Raw genomic sequence first — 22,836 nt, 5'->3', positions numbered from 1 at the left:
GTGGCTTCATACCATGGTGATTATTCTGACCATCACAAAGGAAAAACAGGGCAGGTGGGTCGCTCACAGCTGGGCTTACTATTCTAAGGTTGTCACCTGAGAACACTATCAAGGGTAAAACACCATTCAACATCAGTCTCTTAAAGATTGTTCTCATATAAGATTTATTCCCCAGCACCACTCCCTCCCTCCCCCCTCCCGTCCATCCCCACCCCAGTTCACAGTGGAGGACTAAGGAGATTCAGAGCAGGATCCCCCAGGTACAAGAAACACCCTCTGAAGATTTTGCTCTCCTTCCTCCCTCCCTCTTGCCAACTTCCAAGGCCTGAAGCTACACACACTCATGCAAACACACCAAAACCCGCTCCTCTCCCACACTCCTGTGTTTTTCCCTATCAGAGTTCACCTGTGAGACATCTGGGCTCTGAGAAGAGAGGAGGTGTCCAAAGTCTGAGAACCCTAAAGTGGGGAGATGCCATTACCCCAAATCTTCACACACAAGTGACTATGAAACAGGCACCTAGCTCTTCTCCCTTCTCACTCTTAATTTTCACTCCCGGCCTCTACCTTGTCCATCAACCAAGAGCAAACATGTTAGCACACTCCCACCTGCAGCACATGAAAATGGGCTCTGTCCAACATCCCTTGCCCAGGTATGGGAGTGTTGGGGGAGTGGTCCCTGAGGATCAGCAAAGGGTTAATGCAGAGGGCAAGAGGACAGAAGAGTTTGGCCTGAGCTCTGATTGGGGAAGCAGAGAGAGGCTGTAGTCTGGCACAGGTCTAGAATTGCCATTTTTAGTCTTTCTCTAGCATGACAGTAGAACAGATACCCCTTAGAGGGGTTTCTGACTACAGACACATTCTTGCTAACTGGGCTCATCCTTAAAAGAGGCCCTGCCAAGTGGGAAGCAACTGAAAATAAAACTATTAAAGGAACTGAATCAGGAGTAAGAAGAGCTGGTGCAAGAAGAGCTGGTGGCTCCTGGGGTGAATGCCAATGAGCCATTTGTAAAGTGCTACTTTGACACCCCCCATGCAATTATTGCTTCTCCAAAGGAGGAGCAGGGGAAGGAACGGGAACATGGAAATGGATATGGTATGGTATTGCTTTGCTCGTTGCTCAGGCTGATGGTCAAATGGAGCCAGGGGTTAGCAGCACCAAAAATAACCAGGCAGCTTCAGAAGATTCCATGAGACCATGAGATATAGAGGCACCCGCCCTCTCAGCCAGCTGACCCCACAGCCCAAGGTAATGTTGAAGAGGCCGACCCTCACATCATGTTCACATTTCCTAAATTTCACAAGCACTACTTTGGAGCACTGGAGGTTAAGCCTCAAGAAATGAGGATGGGCTGGGGCAGAGGGAGCAGGCCTGCTCTGCAGAACCAAAAAATTTGCTTAGAAAAAGACAAATCAAATCATGGCTTAGCAAAAGAGGATGGCAATGTAACTCTTCCAGCTGCTGCCTGACTTGGAGCTCCAGGGAGGAGATGGAGGGAGGAAGGAAGGAAAGGGTGGCTTCTATCACTGAGGGCCCCCGAGCACCCATACCTAGAAGCAAACAGCAGCACCCCCTCAAAGGGGAACCAATACCCCTGATTACGTTGTTCCCCAAAAGTACCATTCTGATGGAGAAGCCTCCCCTGGGGGAGCACTCTCACTGCAGTGATTGAGCTCAGAAATAGGCATCCAGCTGGTAGCCGGGGAGCGAGTATCCTCTCTCAGCAGGCCTGAGCTTCAGCCAGGCCACCAAGCATACATATAGAATTCAGTGGATGGGACCTGGGTTCTTCCCTTGCCCCTTCACCTTAAGTGGGATAGGGAGAAAAAAAACCTAAACCACAGTGACCCCCAAAAGGAGTCTCTGCCTCAGTGGCTCCTGGAACTGGCAGGGTCCAGCTGATTCAGCTCTGACTGGTCCAGAAGTTCAAAGTCATCCCCCTCAGCATCAGTGTCCAGGTCTGAACTAGGGGCCCGAAGGAAGCCTCTTGTTGCTCTCCGGGGAGGTGGGCCAGAAGGGCCTGGCTGGGAGGCCCCTGACAGGGCCAGGTGAATCATGCCCTGGGAGACCAGGCTGGCAAGGTTGCTGGTGAGGTTGGATCCTGCAGGCAGGGCACCAAGCAGGAGCTCCGGCAGTACAGCCTCGTCCTGGCTGGCAGGAGGGTTCTGGAGCTCCTCAGCTCCTGGTGGGGAACGGTACATCAAGCTGGGCATCCCAATGCTGGTATCGTCCTCATCATCCAGGCCAGCAGGATCCACATTAATGGAAGGGAAGTCTGGAAGGTCTCTGGCAAAGGATTCTTCTGGATCACTGTGACCATCTAGGTCTGGGAGAACAGAGGGGTGTCTGAGACATGGCAACAACCTGGCACTCCTGTGCCCCAGCCCCACAAAGTCAGCCCCATGTAACCCGATTTTTCTACCCTGTATTTCTCAGGGTGAAGCAAAACCTATAGCACTGGTTGGCCTTTCCCCTCCACGTACAGACTGCTATGATCTCTACTGACCAAAGAACTCCCTCCCCTTCCTCCAGTATGCTCCATATGAGCCTAGAAACCTGAGGCTACTAAGGGAGGATTTCAAGGAGAGCAGCAGTACCATTCTGGCTGTAGCCATATGCCAAAGCTGTTCTGCCACCTGATCCACACCTCAGAGAGGAGGGGGCAGTATCCCCTTCTGCCCAGGGAAGCTAAGTGGCAACAGTCAGAGTCATTATCAACTTGGGTCCAAGGTTCCCCTCACCTTCAGAGCCTTCTGTTAGAGGTGTCTGGCCCCGTGAAAGATTGAATGTGCCATTGTCTGTACAGGAGACCTCAGCATCCGAGTGCTCGGAGTCTGTGATGGCCAATTCCCTGGCAACAGTAGAATCATCCAGCTTAGGAAAGAAAAGACCAACAAGCCTGAAGAGAGAATGCCATTAGGAAAAGGTGCAGTTCCCCAGTTATAGCTCTACTAATTAGCCAGCCCTAAAGGCTACCCTAAAGCCAGCAGTGCAATCAGGCACAATAGGGACTTCAGGCAATATCTTTACCCCTTTTAGGCTGCTCCCCCAAGGAAAACACCCTTATTTATCAATCTTGAGCATAAGAAGGAAAGTAGTGTGGGGAGCCAACCAGCCACTTACTCTTAAGCAAATAACTGATCCAGAGATAACTTTTCACAGGTGGCCAGGAAGATACATTGCCCAACACAAGGTGGGCTGGGCTGTTTAAAAGATGATCACGCCAGTTCCAGAAGTTCTGCCATGATGGTAGGGGTTAAAAGGAGACACGGAAGAGGGTGTGCTGGTCACCAGGCTCAAACTAGGATCTATGCACACAGTCCCAATAGAACACTAGCTTCTCTCCTCACTGTTCTTTGGGGCAAGGGGAGGGTGGGGCCTTGAAGCACCCATAATGAACTTGAAAACCTAGTCACTGCCTAAACATGACCTGCCATACAGTTAAAGGGGGCTAACTGACCAGTGGTGCGCCTTCCACACCCAAGATACCTGAGGACAGAAAGCAGCAAGCTCCTCTTCGCTGTCACTGTGGTTGTCCATTGCACGCTCTGGGTGTAGAGCTCTGCGGCGCACTATGTGGAAAGAGCAGAAGGCCTTGATGCCTTCCCTTAAGGGGAAACCCCCACCCGCCCTGGACTTCAAAGACATAAAATCAGAACAGAACAGAATGAATCCTCTGAATATATCCTGAAGCCCCATCACAATGCCTGAGGGTGGGGGTTGCTGAGCCTAAGTAACAAGGTAAGCTGATAACTGGGGAGAGAAAGATCTCTCTTCCATTGCCTCTCCTCCACCAGCCCCTCCACACTTTTGTTCTGATCAGATGATCAACAAGTCGCAGGATCAGCTAGGGGCAGACAGGATGTCAAGGTGGAAAGTGGAGGCTGTCATAGAGAGGGCAAAGGGAGATGCTCCACCTTGGTTAAATTAGGCTTTTGAGGACTGATACTATTTAGCTGGCTGTGCCAGGGGGTGTTGGGCCTTGATGACCTTGTGTGTGCAGGGCTCTCTGAAGGCTAGGGCTTAATGAAATATCTAACCTGACCAGCCCACAGGAGGGAGGAAAAAGTTCACGGAACTGTCATTCATGTGTTGGAGGATCTTGGATCTTCTGGCTTCTCAGGCAGCATGAATCACCTTTGGAAAGCAGCTTTCAGTAGTAAAAAGAGGCCTGGCTTAGAGGTTGCCATTTACTAACTGTGAAGTTCAATTTCTTTTCTCAAGGTTGTCAAGGTTAAATAAGACATGTATGCAGAGCTGCCAGCACAGTGCTCGGGCACAAGGAAAGTACTTCCTAAAAAGCAGCCAACACTAGGGATATCTTCGCTGTCTGACTTTTATTCAATTTGGAAGAGCTTTCCCCAGATTTGTTTAAAATGGGAGTGTCCGGAATTCTAAGTGGGAAAATTGGTAAGCCTGCACAGACTTCCCGGAATAAAATATTACTTTTACCTACCACCGCCCCCTACACACCAACCACATCTCACTCGCTTCTCCAACTTCTGCGGACTCACAGGCTTCTCCTTGTCTTCCCCAAATTGCCCAAGTGGAAAGAAGCCTCCCCTTGACACTTACATTGTCTCTCTCTCTGCTTCGACATCATGTAGCCACGGACACTGAAATCTAGCCGCTGCAGAGCTGGCTTCAGCCGTACATATGCTCGATCCCACAGTCGGTGGTACACAGCAAGGGGCCACATCATGACAGTGACAACTGAGAGAAGGAGTGGGAAACAGCGGCAAGGTGGAGAAGGGGCTGTACGAAACAGTCCTTACTGTCCTTCTGTCACTGTGCCCTCTGGACACTCAGTGGGAAATAGTTCTGTTTCATTCTGCTGGTCATCCATCTTTACTAGGCTCCCCCACTACATGAGGGGGTTTTGGGGGGCAGAGACTTCTGCAGTCACCTACGTGGCTGTGCACAGCACAGTGTGCTGCCGATACATTAAGAACAGAACCAGGCAGTGTGGTCACATGCATACAGGTGTCACTGAGCCATACAAAAGGCTAACTGGTAACAATGCCTCAGAAACTAGACAACAAATCATGTGAGCTTCTGGCCACAACCATAACTACTCAGTTCTTCCAGCCCCACACAGAGTTCAGGCCAACAGGAAGTAACTAAATTTAAAAAACTGTGCTCCAAACGAAAAAAAAGTGCTCCAGAATAAGCAGAATCTAGTAGAGAAACCTCTAAGAATTGTGTTCTGCTATTACACAGTATTCGGGCTCTAAAAATTTCCTCCTAAATAGGAACAGACAGTCTTTATAGTTGGTAATACAACATAGGCTAGTGAACCCTCAATGATTTCTAAAGCTGACTTAGTAAGAAAAGTACTTTATGTGTGGGGAGCCTGTTATAGATAAGAAGAAAGATACTTTCATGACACCAAACAGGTTATGAAAATATAAAAAGATCATTTCCTGGAGAACCAAAATATAAAAGTCCTCTTTCTAGACCTAGAGTTAGCTGTGGCTGGAAAAGCTAGCAGGGTAAGCTCAGGGGAAGGTTATGTGCCATACTTACGTATTAAGTAGGACAGCAAGAGCCCAGGGATGTAGCGGCCCAAGACGGCCAAAAAGGTCAGTATCCCACAGCTCAGCAAGCAGAACTGGAGGAGTCAGGAAACAGTATTAAGTTTCTGTTACATGGAGGGAGACTGAGGTGGGGACAGGGGATAGGTGGAGATGTGATTAAAATGATTCTTTATGACCTATGAGTGGGCATGTCAGAATCACAGCTGTGTCTAGCCACTGTTGCATCCCACAGTGATTACGTCTGGGATGGAAAGGAGGATGTCCATTCTATTCAAACTCCTTTTCCGTGGCTAACCCAACAGGGCTGCACCTTTCCTGCTAGGAAATTGGTCTGCATGGGCTTAGCCAAAAATTCTCTCTGAAAGCAAGTGTTGGTGGTGGGGTTTTTTTAATTTAAAAAAAAAAAAAAAAAAAAAGGTAAAAAATTAAAAAACCCAACAACCTACCACATGTTTACTATGACACAAAACGCACACAAGCAAGCTTTCTTTGCCATCTTGGGGCTCAATCTAAGGAAGATGGCTCAATCTAAGAGGCAAGCACCCAAAGAAGGAATCGTCAAGCTCTTCCCCTAGTCCTAGTGGCTGGTCAGAAATCCCTTCCTACAACTTCCCTTTGTCTCCACAATCATCGGGGTCTTTCCTCTCTTGAATGAGGATATGCCATCACAGGACTGTCTCAGTTTAGCATGAACTGAACTGAGAAGCCAGAAATGAAAGTGAAATGGGAAGAGTCTTACCTTGCCTGGGTTTTGCTTTTTGAAAAGCAAAAGATTCCTTATGAAAATGGTCCCACTAACCCAGACTTCAGCTACGTGGTGGCAGAGCTCGGGCACGCTGAGCAACCGAGGGTGCACAAAGCCCCAGCTATAGGAGAGAGAAGGGGGAGCTGTGAAAGGAGGGTGTTGAGGGATTCCCCCCTCCGCCCCATCTTGCTGTGTAGGCAGCCGATGCTTCTAGGTTTCAATTGGAGCTGGGGAGTGGCTAGTCCTAGGTGCTCTGGAAGTGAAGTGGGACTTTCTTCTTGTCTCACAGGTTGAAACTTGAATTTAGAGACTAGGAGGGCACACTTGTTCCGACAGCTCCACCCTGTGAGCAAGCGGCCCAATCCACGTGTATAAACCTGCCACCAGCTCCAAGGCCCTTTGTGCTTAGAAACATCTTCCCTGCACGCGGACCATTGCAATTCACTGTGATTGCAATTCAGGGATAAAAGTAAAGCATAGTCTGACACTGCTGCTGCTGAGGGGAGGCAATGGTGCATGTGTCCATCAGAGAGAAAACAAACAAAGCAAAAGCAAAATAAACCACAGCAGAGGAAATTCCTTGGATCAAACGTATGGGATGAATGAACTGAGAAATGAAAGCAGGAGCTGTAAGACATAAGAGGAATCTTTGGCTTGCTGATGCCTGGAACCAATGTGTTTTCTGACCAGGAACTTTAAAAAGCCACAGGTCACAGAAAACACTAAATGACCTGGTATAAAAGCCAGGAGACAAATGAAGTAAGTTGCCTCAAAGTTTTCACAGTAGGGCTAAAAAATGCAGCTAATTTCCTGGCATGTTAGATTACGGGGCACTACAACACTTCTTTTTCAAAACTTTTCTTAATAGCAGAGGACACTAGCCATCTCAACATATTGCTGCCTGAATTTTAGATTTGTTAAAATGATTATGCGGAACAGACTAGGTTCTCAGCTTATACTCTGTATCCATAACATGGGGTTAACAACATGGAACCAGAATATTACAACAAGAGAATCAATCAGAGCAACGAAAAGGGATTTAATTAGTGTTCCATACCTCTCATTGTCTAATGCGTCGGGTCTTGGCACTACAATATTAAAACAAACACCAGCATTAGTTGGTAGGGAAAACTAAACATAAAAATGTTAGGCTGTTGGTCTGACAGCTCAAGTTTTAATAGGTTTGAGGAAAAGAAAATGCTAATAGCCAATAAAAAGGAAACACTATGTTACACTGACAGAGTTAGGGAACTGCAGACACGGGGATGATGGCTGATGCCTGCTCATTTCTCCAGTGGGCGGGTGAGGGGATCCAAATGGAGCATCAGGACCCCTTCTACTTTCTACAACTGAGAATCAAGGTGCACATGAAAAATGAACCATCCCACCCCTCAAGTGCGTCTTGGTTGTTCATACATATCAAGGTGCACCAGGTTACTGAGGCGGGTTATATTTACTCCAACCCTAAAATCTGTCTTTTCTCTTTAAAAAGAGACCTATTAACTATAGTGAACGATGTCAAGTCTTTTGACGTTCACCAGCCATAAAACAGGTGAATGAACTACATGACTCCTTAAAGTCTCTGCAAAATAGGATAGGAATGTATTTAAAAGCTGTATACTTTGGTGTAAATATCCTGCCAACACTTCAAAATTAACATGTCCAAAACCTACATCAATTTTCCTCGCTCTCAACCCCCACCCCAACGGACTCCCCTGCCTGCTGCTACTGTATACGCTGACCATAACCCCATTCTCCTATTCTCCTAGCTTTGAACTCCCGCAGCTGGCTTTTATCCCTTAATTCTTCTAACCCCCTATTTACCAGTCTTAATGTGTCTTCCTACTTCTCAGCTCTTGAAGCCACCGATCAATTGTTTCCATGAATACTTCTCTGACTACTTCTCACACATACTGCCATAGTTTCCTATCAGGTCTCTCTCCTTCCTCATTTTCTTCTCTGTGAGCTTGCAAAATGCTATCAAATTAAGCTTTAATATCACTTCAGCATATAAGCTTTAATAAAACAATGTTCAATGACCACCCATTAGCTATAGGATAAAGTCTAAACTTCTAGGCCTAACTCAAAAGCCTTGTAAAATCTAATCTCAACATGTTTTCAGTTTTATTTCCTAGTACTCCTTTCAGTGACCTCTTCATTAGGGTGAAAGTGACCAATTCCCTGCTCTCAGAGATGCTTTGCAGCTTCTGGTTTCTCAGACTAATCAAGTTACTGGCCCCTCTAGAAACACACTTTTATATTCAACTGTTCAAATCTCTTGCTTCATTCAAGGCCTGAGCCAGGGCCAAAATACATAATAAACATACCGATCACATACTGCGCCGTGACATATTTGGTACTGTGTTACAACTGTCATTTCATTTGTCTTCTGTTTATGTATGTACAATCTTTGAGAAAAGGAATCATGTCTTAGAGTACTATATATAAGTCACAACACTTAGCTTACTGCTTTATAAATAAACAAGTTAAAAGAAATCCCTGAGAGGCAAACTGATACCGCCTCAGTAAAGATGTAGTATGCAATGAGAATCTTTTTTTTTTTTTTTAACTTGAGGACTACTTACTCCTCAGACCAATAATGAAGGCTAGAACATCTCAGGTGGTGGGTACAGGTCTCCTGAGCTTAGTAACAATGGGAAGGGTGGAGCACAGCTCCACCAAACTACAGAAGGAGCACCAGCCCTTCAAGTGTCTCCTAAAGCAAATAATTCAGGCATCAAAAGGTATTCCCAGTTCTATATACTCCCCCATAAACCCCCCAAAATAAGGTAAAAATTAAATGAAAGATCATTTCCAGTTCAGATTGTTCTAAATGCTATCGAACTCACCTTTTATTTCAGGCCAGATTTTGTTCTTCCATTGATCTATACACACAATGATCATTGAGCTGAACGCAAGTAAAAATACAAGACGAAGGGATGTCAGTGCAAAGAACCTATAGAGAAGGAAAAACAAGATTATTATCTAATTAAGCTACTTTCAGAAAGGACCATATGTATACTTCAGAATCTAGTAAATAGACTTAAATCCTAGTTATATAGCTTGGGAAAATCACTTAAACTTCCTGAACATCAGCTATTTTACCTATGTGGCAGAGGTAATAATTTGCTTCTGTAAAGGCAGAGGACTAGGTCAAATAACCTCTTAAAGCTCCTTCCAACTTATAAGTCTGTGATTCCATTAATTTCAGGGAGAAGAAATTCATTCCTGATAACAAGTTATTATAAGGATGAAAGCAAACACCTTTCTACCAGATTAGACCCTAGTGTAGGGCAACAAACTGATAGGGATGTATTAAGAAGCAAAGAATTCAATTAGATATTCTTTTACAGACGGAGGAACTGAGGCCCAAAAAAGTAAAATGATTTGGTCAAGGTCACACAGGAAGTCAGCAATGAAGCTACATCTCAAGAGCCAGTTCTTCAAAATTAACACTAATACTTCTTAAACATTTCCTTAAAATTGAAGAGAGAACACTTCTTGATTGATTTCATGAGACCACATTACTCTAATACCAAAGCCAAAGACACTGCAAGAAAACTACAGACCGAGATCTCTTATGAACACACATGCAAAAATCCTCAATAAAATACTAGCAAACTGAATTTGGCAGCATATTAAAAAGATTATATACCATAACCAATTCCTGAGATTTATTTCAGGAATACAAGGGTGGTTCAACACATAAAAATCAATAAATATATCATATTAACAGGATGAAGGAAAAGTTCTTTCTTATTTGAAGGAATCAACCACAAATAGATATTTATGAAAAATCTGGGAAATCTTAACACCTACAGCACACCTGAGGATATTAAGGAATTGTTAATTTTTTAGATGTGATAACATTATGGAAAATAGGTTTTTAAAGAGTTCCTATTTCTTAAAGATACATACTAAAATATTTATGAACACAATGATGTGATATCTGGGATTTATGTCAAAATAATATAGGTTGGCAAGGAAAAGGGTGTAAAAGAAGAAGAACCAAGATTCACCATGCACTGATAAATGCTAACATTTAAAATCTTTCAGGGGCGCCTGGGTGGCTCAGTCAGTTAAGTGTCTGACTTCAGCTCACATCATGATCTCATGGCTCTTGAGTTCGAGCCCCGCGTCAGGCGGTGCTGACAGCTCAGATCCTGGAACCTGCTTTGGATTCTGTGTCTCCGTGTCTCCCCACCCCCGCTCTCTGCCCCTCCCCTGCTCACACACTCTCTCTCTCAAAAATAAACACTAAAATTTTTTTTTACTCTTTCATAAGATATTTAATAAAAAAAATTAGGGGCGCCTGGGTGGCGCAGTCGGTTAAGCGTCCGACTTCAGCCAGGTCACGATCTCGCGGTCCGTGAGTTCGAGCCCCGCGTCAGGCTCTGGGCTGATGGCTCGGAGCCTGGAGCCTGTTTCCGATTCTGTGTCTCCCTCTCTCTCTGCCCCTCCCCCGCTCATGCTCTGTCTCTCTCTGTCCCAAAAATAAATAAACGTTGAAAAAAAAAAATTTTTTTTAATAAAAAAAATTAGTTCTAGGAGTGTTTCTATACCCCAGCATAAGGCCTCTAAAGCAGTGCCTTTCAGTGTCTGTAGTCCAGTGCTGGCCCACAAACTGATTCTGGCAGTCTGTGAGGAAGTAAGTACAAAATTTAAAGTAAGCATTTACAGGGGCACCTGGGTGGCTCAGTTGGTTGAGCGTCCGACTTCGGCCAGGTCATAATCTCATGATTCACGGGTTCAAGCCCCACATTGGGCTCTGTGCTGACAGCTCAGAGGCGGGTGCCGGGAGCTGGGAGCCAGCTTCAGATTCTGTGTCTCCCTTGCTTTCTGCCCCTCCCCTACTCACGCTCTGTCTCTCTCTCTCTCTCAAAAAATGAATAAACATTAAAAAAAATTTTTTTAATAAAGTAAGCATTTAGAAATTTTTATAGAAGTTTGACCAAGTAATTTGGAATCTAAGAATACCTTTGGGTTTATATTTTCTGTCCCTTTTTTAAACTTAATTTTTCTAGTAACTGATTTGTATTGTACTTTACAAAAGTAATGATTTGCCACACATCAGGGAAGACACCACCACTAGCCCTCACCACAGATGGTTTGAGAAACCATTCTTTTTTTTTTTTTTTTTTAATTTTTAAGTTTATTTATTTCTCTCAGAGAGAGAGAGAGAGAGCGAAAGAGAGAGCGAGCATGGGTGGGGGAGACGCAGAGAGTGAGAGAGGGAGACACAGAATCTGAAGCAGGCTCCAGGCTCTGAGCTGTCAGCACAGAGCCCGACGCAGGGCTCAAACTCACAGACCATGAGATCACGACCTGAGCCGAAGTCAGATGCTCAACCGACTGAGCCACCCAGGCGCCCCTAAACCATTCAGTTTCAAGAGGGAAGCTGAATGCATTGGAGAGATGGTTCGGCAGGGCAGTAAGACATGGCTTTTAAAGTCAGACTGGTTGGAGTCCAATTCTCTCAACACCCGCTTAATCCTGTGACCTTGAATAAACAAGCTTAACCTCTTTAAGCCTTGATTTCTTCATCTGTATGTAGTGGTAACAATAACAAAACATGCAGGATTGTTTGTAGGTAATAGAAACAACATACTTAATTGCCTATAAAAATACCATACTTGATCTTGCTAAAAAGAAGAAAACACAAGGCACCAAATACATGCCAAACACATTGCTCTATTCAATTTTACAATGTAGCAGTGTTATTAGCTTTATAACAACTGATCAAACAAGGGTTAGGATGACCAAGGTTTGGTTATAAATGAGCTCTTTTCTTCTCAACTCAACACAAGACCTCATGACTTGACATAATCACAGGATATTAAGAATATAATCCTTATATTTAAAGAAAAAATAGCTTTATCTTGTGTGTATCTATGAATACCTATACATACGCAGGGATTGGCAGAGGAACTTTTTGTCTCTAGCCATTTTTGTACTTGTATTCAACAAACGTGAATCCACGTTACGTACTTTTTAAAACTATACAAATAATGAAGGATGGGAGGAACCAAGAACTGAAAAATCCAGACACCAATGATAACCTATTCCGATTTTTCTACCCCACCACTTAAAGGACACTGTAATTATATATGAGATTAAAGAATGAAAGCAGCTTAACAAAAATAAGCCTCTGGAGCTGCCCCAGGTCATTAATCTTTTCTCCAAAGCCAGTTCATCACCCCGGCAAGCAAAGTTAACAAGGCCAAGGATAAGGGCTCTAGAACTTCTTGCTCCCCAGTCCTGCTGCTTCTATATGCCAGCATAGGAGGAAATGGCATGACCACTATTTTCTCCAGAGTTCTTGAAAGGGCTCCCTGGGAAGGCAATTTTCAGACTGTCTACAATCTCCACTTCCCAGATCATAATTACTAACACAAATATAAATTGCGGTAGGGATAGGATATTAAGCTCTCCTAAGGCAGGCCGGTTTTCCAAAAATGATGGCAGTAAAAATACTGTTTCTCCAAGACCTGAACTGTTTTAGTAGCCTGTTATAGTGCCCACCTATGCTTCAACTCAATCCAACAAACGTGTACTGAATGCCCATTTTATGTGGAGGCCTTGAGGTAAGCAGCCCAGTTACAGAAAACAGTAAGACATGGACCTTACTCTCAAATGTATTTATGTGTCTATGTGTGCTTGTAATATGACAAGATAACAATAACAAAGAAGAGGACATTTAAGCTGGGATTTAAAAGATAACTGGTAAAGGGGTGCATAGGTGGCTCAGTCAGTTAAGCATCCGACTTCTGCTCAGGTCATAATCTCATGGCTTGTGAGTTCGATCCCCCTGTCAGGCTCTGTGCTGACAGCTCAGAGCCTGAAGCCTGCTTGGGATTCTGTCTCTGTCTCTCTCTGCCCTTCCCCAGCTCACGCTCTGTCTCTGTCTCTGTCTCTCTCTCACATATAAATAAACATTAAAAAAAATTTTTTTAAGATAATTGGTAAGAATGGGGTACCTAGCTGGTTCACTTGGTGGAGTGTGTGACTCTTGATCTCAGGTTGTGTGTTGGAGCCCCACACTGGGTGTAGCGATTACTTAAAAAATAAAATATTTAAAGAAAAAAAAGGTAAGTGGTAAAAAAACAGGGCAAAAGGATGTGGGGAAGGAAAGGACATTCAGATAGGACAACGGCCAGCTGGCATGACATATTTAAGGAACAACAAGCTGTTTCATATAACTGAAACACATAGAATACAAGGAGGGGATGAATATGGGGAGACAGGCAGAAGTCAGATCATGAAGAGCCTTTTATGACAAGCATATTGATTTTATCCTGTAGATAAAGGTGAAACAGTAACGAGTTTTACAAAAAGTTTTTTATTTTTTGGGTCATGAAGGCTAAAACTGTGAACATCTTTTTTTCCCCCCCCTTAATTTTTTTAATGTTTATTTATGAGAGAAGGGAGGTGAGGCAGAGAGAGAGAGGGAGAGAGAGAATCCCAAGCAAGCTCTGCACTGTCAGCACAGAGCCCATGAGATCACGACCTGAGCCAACATCAAGAGTTGGATGCTTAACTGACTGAACCACCCAGGCACCCCAAACATCTTTCTCCACAAGATTAATCCTGACCCATAAATTAATTTCAGGACCAGATTTATCTTTTTCTTGAACAAGCCAATGTAGGAACTCAGAAAAAGAAAAGTTTTTCCGTGTGGTATAAATAACATTTCTTGGGAAAATAGTTTCTTCCATACAGATAAAAACATAATTAATAGGATATATCACCTCAATATACTGCAGTTGACCCCTCCAAGGTAATAGATAATTAGCATCAAGGTTCTCTTAGAAGTCTGACCGTCAAACATAAAATATGGATAAGTGTGTGCTTTTTTCCTTCCAGGCCTCAACACTAAATCCCTCAACAAAAAAGGAATATCAATCTCAGATTAGTGTGCTTTGTTTGAAAAGAGTTCAGAAAAGAGTAAGACTTGGACCATGTGAAAAGAGGACACATTAATGCTTATCATTTTACAGATGTAACCCGGAAGCACACCTGTAAGACAACTCTGCAACCATGTGCAAAGACCAAACATAATTGAAGAAAGTATTTTTGAGATCAGTACAGATAAAGGATGGATGAAAAATATGGAGGACTCTCCTGGATTAGTTTAGTCCTGCAATGTCTTTTCATGCACGCCAAAAACTTCACAGGCAGATATAACAGTGTACAAGTTTGATACAACATGTGAAACATTTCTTAGCAACTATAATCAGCATGAGAACTTCCCAACTTAGCAAAAACAACTGCAAATGAAGTCAATTCTGAATATTCACATGTAAATTATTCAATTTGGGGATTGCCCACAGCCCATTACTCCTTGTATCCACTGTGGACTCACAATCTATTCTTTCTTAATGATATGTTTTTTTCTCTTTCATAAAAGCAACCATGTTTATTGGAGGAAATTAGAAAATGTGATAGTTATAGAAGAAATTAATAAACACGAGGGGCATCTGGGTGACTCTGTTGGTTAAGTGTCCAACTTCGTCTCAGGTCATGATCTCACGACTAGTGAATTCGAGCCCATGTCCAGCTCTGTGCTGACAGCTCAGAGCCTGGAGCCTGCTTCAGATTGTGTCTCCCCCGCTCTCTGCCCCTCCCCCACTCACGCTCTCTCTCTGTCTCTGTCTCTCTCAAAAATGAATAAATGGGTGCCTGGGTGGCTCAGCCGATTAAGCATCTGACTTTGGCCTAGGCTGCAAGTTCATGCCCCGCATCAGGCTCTGTGCTGACAGCGCAGAGACTAGAGCCTGCTTCAGATTCTGTGTCTCCCTCTCTCTCTGCCCCTCTCCAGCTCATGCTCTGTCTCTGTCTCTCAAAAATAAATGTTAAAAAATAAAAAAAAAATTTTTAAATAAACATTTATACATACACACACACACACACATATGATGAAGTTAGTATACCATCTATGAAAGTCTTACCAAAAAAAAAAAAATTTCTTGAACTGATCTGGAATCTGATCAATCCTCTAGATCCAACTACCAACTTACAGGAAATACAGAGCACAAGGGGAATAGGCATAGGGATACAATAAGTAAAATCCACTCTGCTGCTTTCTTCAACAAATTACAGAGGAAGAAAGACTGAAAGGGAACAAAGAGTAAAAGACATGTAAGAAACAGATCAGTCACAATATGTGGACTTCATTTGGATCCTAACCAAGTTTAAAAAATAATATTTCTTTTTTTTAAGTTCAAGCCCAAATGTGGGGCTTGAACTCACCACCCTGAGATCAAGAGTCACATGTTCTATGGACTGAGCCAGATAATTTCCCCTAAACACAAGTAATATTTGAAAAAATTGGAAGTTTGAACATTGATTAGAATCATTAACTTTCTACATATGATAATGGCACTGGTATTTTTTAAAGTATTTTTCAGAGATTTTTCACATTCTGAAATACTTAAGAGATTACATTATAAGACACCTGGGATTGCCTCAAAACAACAAAGGAAGAGGTGAAAAAGAACTGAGGTACAGAAGACACAAAACTGGTCATGAATTGAAAAATTAAAAAAAAAATTTAACATTTATTCATTTTTGAGATTGAGAGAGGAAGAGCATGAGCAGGGCGGGGACAGAGAGAGAGACACAGAATCTGAAGCAGGCTCCAGGCTCTGAGCTGTCAGCAGACCATGAGATCATGACCTGAACTGAAGTCGGACTCCCAACCAAATGAGCCACCCAGGTGCCCCGAAAAATTTTAAAACTGAGTAGGTAGTAGTACATAATATTATTCTACTTATGCATGTTTAAATTTTTCCATAACAAAGTTTTTTAAAATGACCCGTTATCCACATACATGCCCTAAAATGTGAAGAGGTTATTTTCTTCCATTTATTTTTATTTTCTTGTCTTTTAATGTTTATTTATTTTTGAGAGAGAGAGAAGCAGAGTGCGAGTGGGGAAGGAGCAGAGAGAGAGGGAGACACAGAATCTGAAACAGGCTCAAACCTGTGAACTGTGATGCTAGGTTCAAACCTGTGAACTGTGAGATCATGACCTAAGCTGAAGTTGGACGCTTAACCGACTGAGCTACCCAGGTGCCCCTATTTTCTTCTATTTAAAAAAATTCACATATAAAAACTCCATGGAAATATATGTCATACCTGGTTTAAAAACCTCCTTCTTCATTTAACAATACATAGGTGAGTTTTCTTGAATCACCAGAAAAACATCAAAAACGATTATATCATACATACATACAATTAGTCTGTTAAATCTTTCTCTAATTGAACATGTCTCCAATTTTTGATATAAAAAAGTAAAGCTGAATTATATATCACTGAGCATGTATTTTTGTCCTTACTTCCATTAACTACTTCAAGTGGAAATACTGGGAAATACTTTTTAAAATTTTTACCTTCTTTTTTTTAAAGTTATTTTTGAGAGAGAGAGAGAGAGAGAGCAAGAGAGTATGAATGGGGGAGGGGCAGAGAGAGAGGAAGAGAGAGGATCCCAAGCAGACTCCACACTGTCAGGGTAGAGCCCAATGTGGGGCTCAATCTCACAAACCATGAGATCATGACCTGAGCAGAAATCAAGAGTGGGATGCTTGGGGTGCCTGGGTGGCTCAGTTGGTTAGGCAACTGACTTCAGCTCAGGTCATGATCTCATAGTTTAGGAGTTCGAGCCCCATGTCAGGCTCTGTGCTGACAGCTCAGAGCCTGGAGCCTACTTCAGATTCTGTCTCTCCCTTCTCTCTTCCCCTCCCCTGCTCACACTCTGTGTCTCTCTGTCTCTCAATAATAAGTAAACGTTAAGAAAAAAATTAAAAAAAAAAAAAAAAAGAGTTGGATGCTCAACTGACTGAGCCACCCAGGCACCCCTTGACTTTTTTATTTTTTAGTAACAGAGTTACTGAGATATTTCGTATACCATAAAATTCGCCCTTTTAAATTGTCTAATTCAAAGGTTTTTAAATTTTTTTTTTAATGTTTATTTGTATTTGAGAGAGTCAGAGCACAAGCCGGGGAGGGGCAGAGAAAGAGGGAGACAGAATCCAAAGCAGGCTCCAGCACAGAGCCCAATGCAGACTCAAACTCCCCAGCCATGAGATCATGACTGGAGCCGAAGTCGGACGCCCAACCGACTGAGCCACCCAGGCGCCCCTAACTCAATGGTTTTTAATATATTCAGAGTTGTGTAATTATCACCATTATCTAATTTAGAACAATTTCATCAACCCAAAAGGCAACCCATACTCGTTAACAATCATTGTCCATTTTCCCCCAGTCCCTGAAAAGACATTAACTTCTTCTTTTTTTTTTTTTTTTTTGAGACAGAGTGTGTGTGCACGTGCAAGCAAGCAAGCAGAAGGGCAGAGGGAGAGAGGGGGAGGGGGGAAAGGGAGAGAGGGGAAGAGGGGGAGAGAGGGAGAGGGAAAGAGGGAGAGGGAGAGAGGGAGAGGGAGAGGGAGAGAGGGAGAGGGAGAGAGAGGGAGGGGAGAGAGGGAGAGGAGAGAGGGAGGGGAGAGAGGGGGAGGGGGAAAGGGAGAGAGAGGAAGAGGGGGAGAGAGGGAGAGGGAGAGAAAGGGAGGGGAGAGAGGGGGAGGGAGGAAGGGAGGAGAGAGAGGGGAGAGAGAGGGGAGAGAGAGGGGGAGGGGGGAGGGGGGAAGAGAGAGGGGGAGGGAGGGAGGGAGGGAGGGAGAGAGAGGGAGGGAGAGGGAGGGAGGGAGGGAGAGAGAGAGAGACACACAGAGCATAAGCAGGGGAGGGGCAGAAAGAGAGCGAGACACAGAATCCAAAGCAGGCTTCAAGCTCTGAGCTGTCAGCACAGAGCCTGACATGGGACTGAGCGACCCAGATGCCCCTTAGGTGTCTTAATACATGTTGCCTAATTACCTTTCAGAAAGATTATTGAATTTATGTTGCTATCAATCATATACCAGCTTTTACATACTTTCCCCAGAATTAAATACTACCATTAAAAAAAATAAGCAGAAATTAGTAACTCACTGCCATTTACATTCAAATTTTTAATTACTAACGAGAGTGAAATGTTATATATCCATTGATTCATTATTTTCTACTTTTTTTCTTTTGTAAACTTTTCACCCCCTTTATTAGGGGTTAAAATTCAATTATCTCTCTGAATAAGAAATATTCCTTGGAAAAACAACCTGGTTTCCAGAAAAATCAAGAGAAATTCCAAAACCAAACAATTTTCTTTGAGGTTAATTATACCACAGATCTTCATAATTAGTACAGGTGAATTAGAGTTTGCTATATCATAAATAAAATAAAGAGCACATGTCTATCTTCAACCAAAGAAGATACTATTTCGGGGTTTCTTTGTTATTACAGAGTAGGCTTGTCTCACTGGCACTTCAGAACAAAGCATCCCATCCTATAGGGACAAAAAGCCCATTATTGTACGGCACTTGTGGCCATCTGGTTAATGAGCTAGTCACTGGTAAATCAGTATGAAAAAAATTAACCCAACCCACATAATTTAGTGATAGTTGTTGCTTACACAAAACCAGAAATGAAACCAGCTAGTTGCTAAACACCTACTTTATGTTAATGGACAGAAAGCACCCAACCTTAAAATTAGGACAGATAAAAACTAATGGCGGAAGACAGGCAAAACAGTAAGCCAAGGCGCCCCTGGGAGTCTCCTTGGCTACCAAAAGCAACAAGAACCCTCCAAAGACCAGCATGAGAAGCATTTGCTCAGTATGTTTCATCTGAAATTTGACGTGTATATTTTTCTCACAGAACAAATGCCTCTATTTAACTGGGCCCTGCCTTCCATTTCCTGTCCCTATTATTTTTCATTCATATTCTAGACTTTTAAATCAGAATTGCTTTAATCACTACTCGGTCATTTTTGTATTTGGATTCTTTTGGGGGGAGAGAGAACATCTTTATTTTTTTAATCGTGAAAACAATAGATTCCATGATATCCCCAGAAGATGGTATGGTTAACTGAGACAAATCATTGTAAAAGCAGATCTCAATAGGGAGTCAGCTTGTGACTGCTCTAAATCGATATCCTTAATTGAAAGACGGTCTAGGATCCTAGAATGTTAAAGACTGGAAAGGAGCTCTGAAGCCATCTAGCCCTCCTTGAATCATGTGCCTTTTCATAGAAGGGGAGGGCTTGGAATGCACACACATGTCCAGGACTCCTTAGTGCTCCCCTGATCTCCTAGATCTGAGTTAAACCAACAGGTTACTTCAACCTGTTTTTTTCTGATCCTGTCAGGATACACTCTGGCTGACTCCAATATTCTTTCCCAAATCACTCCTTTACAGGTGGTGCTGAGGTTAATGAAAACACAAGCTATTGGAAAGGAAGGTCTGACATTTCTGTTATTATCCTAAAGATAATAACATGTCAGTAACCAGAAGCAACATAGGCTGAAAGATTTCTGACATAATCACCATAATTGCTCTGAAACCTGAAGAAAAAATAAAAAAGACTGAAAGCCCTGAAATAGAGGCAAAGCATTTACATCCATCTCTTTTACGCTGTTGTTTTTGTTTTATTAAGATGTAAGAGGGCACATTCACACGTACAGAAAAACCTTGACTGAGAATACAGAACACTGAAAATTAAGAGTGACTACCTACCTGAATTTGATTTTTTGTACTCCTATCCAATCTTCTAATACCTCAAAATGTATAAAACACCACAGTTAATGATGTACCATCATTTAAAACAAGGGAAAAAATTTTCAGACAATTTCTCTGTGACCTGAGCCAATGATCCTCTTACATTTTCTAAACATTTATAATGTCCGAGAACTAAACAGTCTTTGACATTCCTAACTGAAATGTCAACACATGTTGACATGTACAACATGCTACCAGAATGTCAAGTCTAACTTTCATTTTGAGCCTCAAATTGTCTTCCAAGGAAGCTCATTTCCTAAAACAACAATGCTATGAATTCCAATACCAAACTACCTTAGCCTCTGAGGGTTTAACACTATCAGTCACTCTGTAGCCTTCATGGAGATGAGTCCTCCATGGAGATGAGTCCATACTCCATAAAGTATAAGAGTCTCAAGAGTCACACCTTTATTTTGCTATAGCTCTTCTGTACCTAGTAGAGAGTGATGGGAATGTAACAACAGTAACCATGTTCTGGATACTCAGTAGGCAACCTAGCAGGAAATGCCAGAGACAAAGACCAATCAGGACCAAGACTACAAAAAGGGGAGCTGAGTGAGATTCTAAACATAGAATATTAGTAAACTTAAGCAAACACTGTTGGGGGCCAGCAAATTAAAGTTAACTGTAACATTCAAAGATGTGCCTCAATCACATAGGAGAGCAGCTCCCTATAAATACAGACCTCCACTCCACATTCTACTTCAAAAATCTCTCAAGCAGGGCACCTGGGTGGCTCAGTTGGTTGAGCGTTCTCAGCTCAGGTCTTGATCTAGCCATGAGTTTGAGCCCCGTGTCAGGCTCTGTGCTGACAGCTGGGAGTCTGATTCTATGTCTCTCTCTCTCCGCCCCTCCCTCACTCACACTTGGTCTCCATCTCTCTAAAAAAATGAATAAATGTTTTTTAAAAAAATCTCTCAGGCAAGGGGCATATGGAAAGTCCCCTCCTCAAAAATAACAACATACATGCTGACTCATTTGTATTAATAAACCTTGATGAAGTTATTATATATTAGCCAATCACACTTGGATACAAACTGGTTTATTAAGGGCCAATTTTTTACCCCCTAGGAGTACAATCTCAATGTAGGAAATGAAGTTTTGGCTGAATGGTTTGGGGTTAGGAGTTGTGATGGGGGAGGTGGGGGAAAGGAAGAAAACGTCATTTTGGGAAATGCTCCTGATTGAGGTGCTACACTTAAAGATTTCTGCCAAAGAAAAGAAAAGGAAGGAAGTAGGTACCTGGGGATCAGAGAAGCACAACCAAAAATAAATGAAGAATGCTGTAGGAAAATCTCATCATCAAGTTTGCTAGAGACTCCGGAAGCAACTAATGCCAGAGACTGCTCTGACACCTCAAACCTGAGTCCCCTTCAAACTGTGAGAGGCTTAACTTAATAGCTGAACCTTGTGTCTATCAATGAATTTGACATTATTTTGCTCCAGTTCACTGAAACTCTTTCAGACAAAGGATAATAAATGTTTTGGTTCTAAAACCAAGAATTTCAGGAAAACGTACTTTTAGCAAAAACACATTTTCTTTGGAAACACATACTTCGTTTCATTTCAGGTTCATCCAGAATAGGTTTATTTCATTCAGCTGTAGAAGCCCCCCTATACTTCAGTTCCCTTGGAATTTGGTGAATAATCCTTTCCTAGTTACGAATAATTCCAAACTATGCTTAGCAGACCGTACGAAGACCTATGTCCTCTTTAGGGGATGACAACTGAGAAGCAGCAGTTTCATTTTCGCACAGCACGGAACACAGACTCTTAAAGCATATTTATAGTTTCCTTTTTGCAGCTCAGGAAAACTCACACACGCTATTAGGCATCCTCAATCTCCTTGCCTATAAACCGTGCCTAAAGATGTCTAATTCCTTGGAACAGGGAGGAGATGCGATCGTTAAGTGGCTTTGAGACGGGTGAAATTTACCACTATTTCATAACTGTTCTTCAAAAGCTTATAATTTTCTTTCAAGTTGCAGCTCTGGAGGCTCTCATTGACGCTCAGACTTCATAAACTCCCTTGAGCAGGGAAAGGATAACTAACGTGCTAATTCAGATCACTCAAGCTTGTTTTCTTATCACACCTTTGGATACTTTTGCAAGACCTCACGCCTCACGCCTCTACCCCAATATAACAACTACTAAAATCAAAGCTCTGAGAATGATCTTCAAACCACATTTGAGCGGACAAGAAACGGGAAGTGATGGCCTTAAGTGACACAGCTTTCCCTAGCCAAAATGAGGCGTCCTCGCTCGCTTCGAGCGACTCAAGATGTTACCAGAAGCTCCTGCCAGATGTGCGGGGCAAGGGTGCGGGAGCAAGTAAAGCAGGGAAGGTAACTGGAAAGCCCTGGGGAGAACTGCGATGCCAAAGCCTGCAGGAGGAATGGACTGGAAGGAGGTGAGGCAAAATTAGGCAGGTACTGGAAGGAGCCAAGGCAGCGAAGAAAACAGGAGAGGCGAGAGGTAGAGCCCTAGAGAAACCTGACGAATTCGCGCCTGGAAGGGTTTCCGAGGGTCCAGTTCTCTCACCAGAAAGCCGCGTTCAGCCCCAGGCACCACAGGGCGCTCCTGGCTGGCCGCTCCCACACCAGGGCTGCCTGCACCCGGCTCAGCAGAGGCTCGTAAGGCCCCAGCACCTCCACCAGGGCCCGCTGCGCCGCCTCAACCTGCTGGTCTCGCTCCCAGGAGCCTGACATAGTGCGGCGACCCCTCAAAGTAGGCCCCGAAGCTGGGCCTGGGGCCGCGGCCACCCCCTCTGCCTCCGCCATCTCCCCCCCGGGAGCCACAACATCCGGGGCCGCGGCCCGTCGGTCACAATAAACACCGACTGCGCAGACGCGCGATTCCGCGGGGGAGGCCTCGTCCCTCCATAGTGCGCCTGCGCACAAGCTCTAC

At 43.4% G+C, this 22,836-nt stretch overlaps 1 protein-coding gene across 1 annotated transcript; it reads right to left on the bottom strand.

Moving 5' to 3' along the window:
• Positions 1 to 202: 202 nt before the first annotated feature.
• On the bottom strand, positions 203 to 22,831 carry RETREG3 (reticulophagy regulator family member 3). Its single transcript, XM_047845459.1, has 9 exons — positions 22,471 to 22,831; positions 9,133 to 9,239; positions 7,341 to 7,371; positions 6,278 to 6,404; positions 5,528 to 5,612; positions 4,577 to 4,714; positions 3,491 to 3,573; positions 2,743 to 2,875; positions 203 to 2,327 (listed from the first exon to the last, which is right to left on the bottom strand). The coding sequence occupies exons 1-9, from the start codon at positions 22,707 to 22,709 to the stop codon at positions 1,870 to 1,872; spliced, it is 1,401 nt and encodes a 466-aa protein (XP_047701415.1). The 5' UTR covers positions 22,710 to 22,831; the 3' UTR covers positions 203 to 1,869.
• Positions 22,832 to 22,836: the final 5 nt, after the last annotated feature.

Source organism: Prionailurus viverrinus, unplaced genomic scaffold (assembly GCF_022837055.1).
Source record: "Prionailurus viverrinus isolate Anna unplaced genomic scaffold, UM_Priviv_1.0 scaffold_35, whole genome shotgun sequence".
In the NCBI taxonomy this organism is placed as follows: Eukaryota; Metazoa; Chordata; class Mammalia; order Carnivora; family Felidae; genus Prionailurus; species Prionailurus viverrinus.
This window is presented reverse-complemented; position numbering and strand designations above follow the sequence as displayed.

What these genes read in the sequence shown, in the direction of transcription:
- RETREG3 (XM_047845459.1), bottom strand. Translation starts at nt 22,709, where the DNA reads ATGGCGGAGGCAGAGGGGGTGGCCGCGGCCCCAGGCCCAGCTTCGGGG. An exon ending in AAAAGCAAAACCCAGGCAAG is followed by an intron (nt 5,613 to 6,277) that starts GTAAGACTCTTC and finishes TGACTCCTCCAG; the next exon opens with TTCTGCTTGCTGAGCTGTGG. An exon ending in GAAGCAGAGAGAGAGACAAT is followed by an intron (nt 3,574 to 4,576) that starts GTAAGTGTCAAG and finishes CTTTCCACATAG; the next exon opens with TGCGCCGCAGAGCTCTACAC.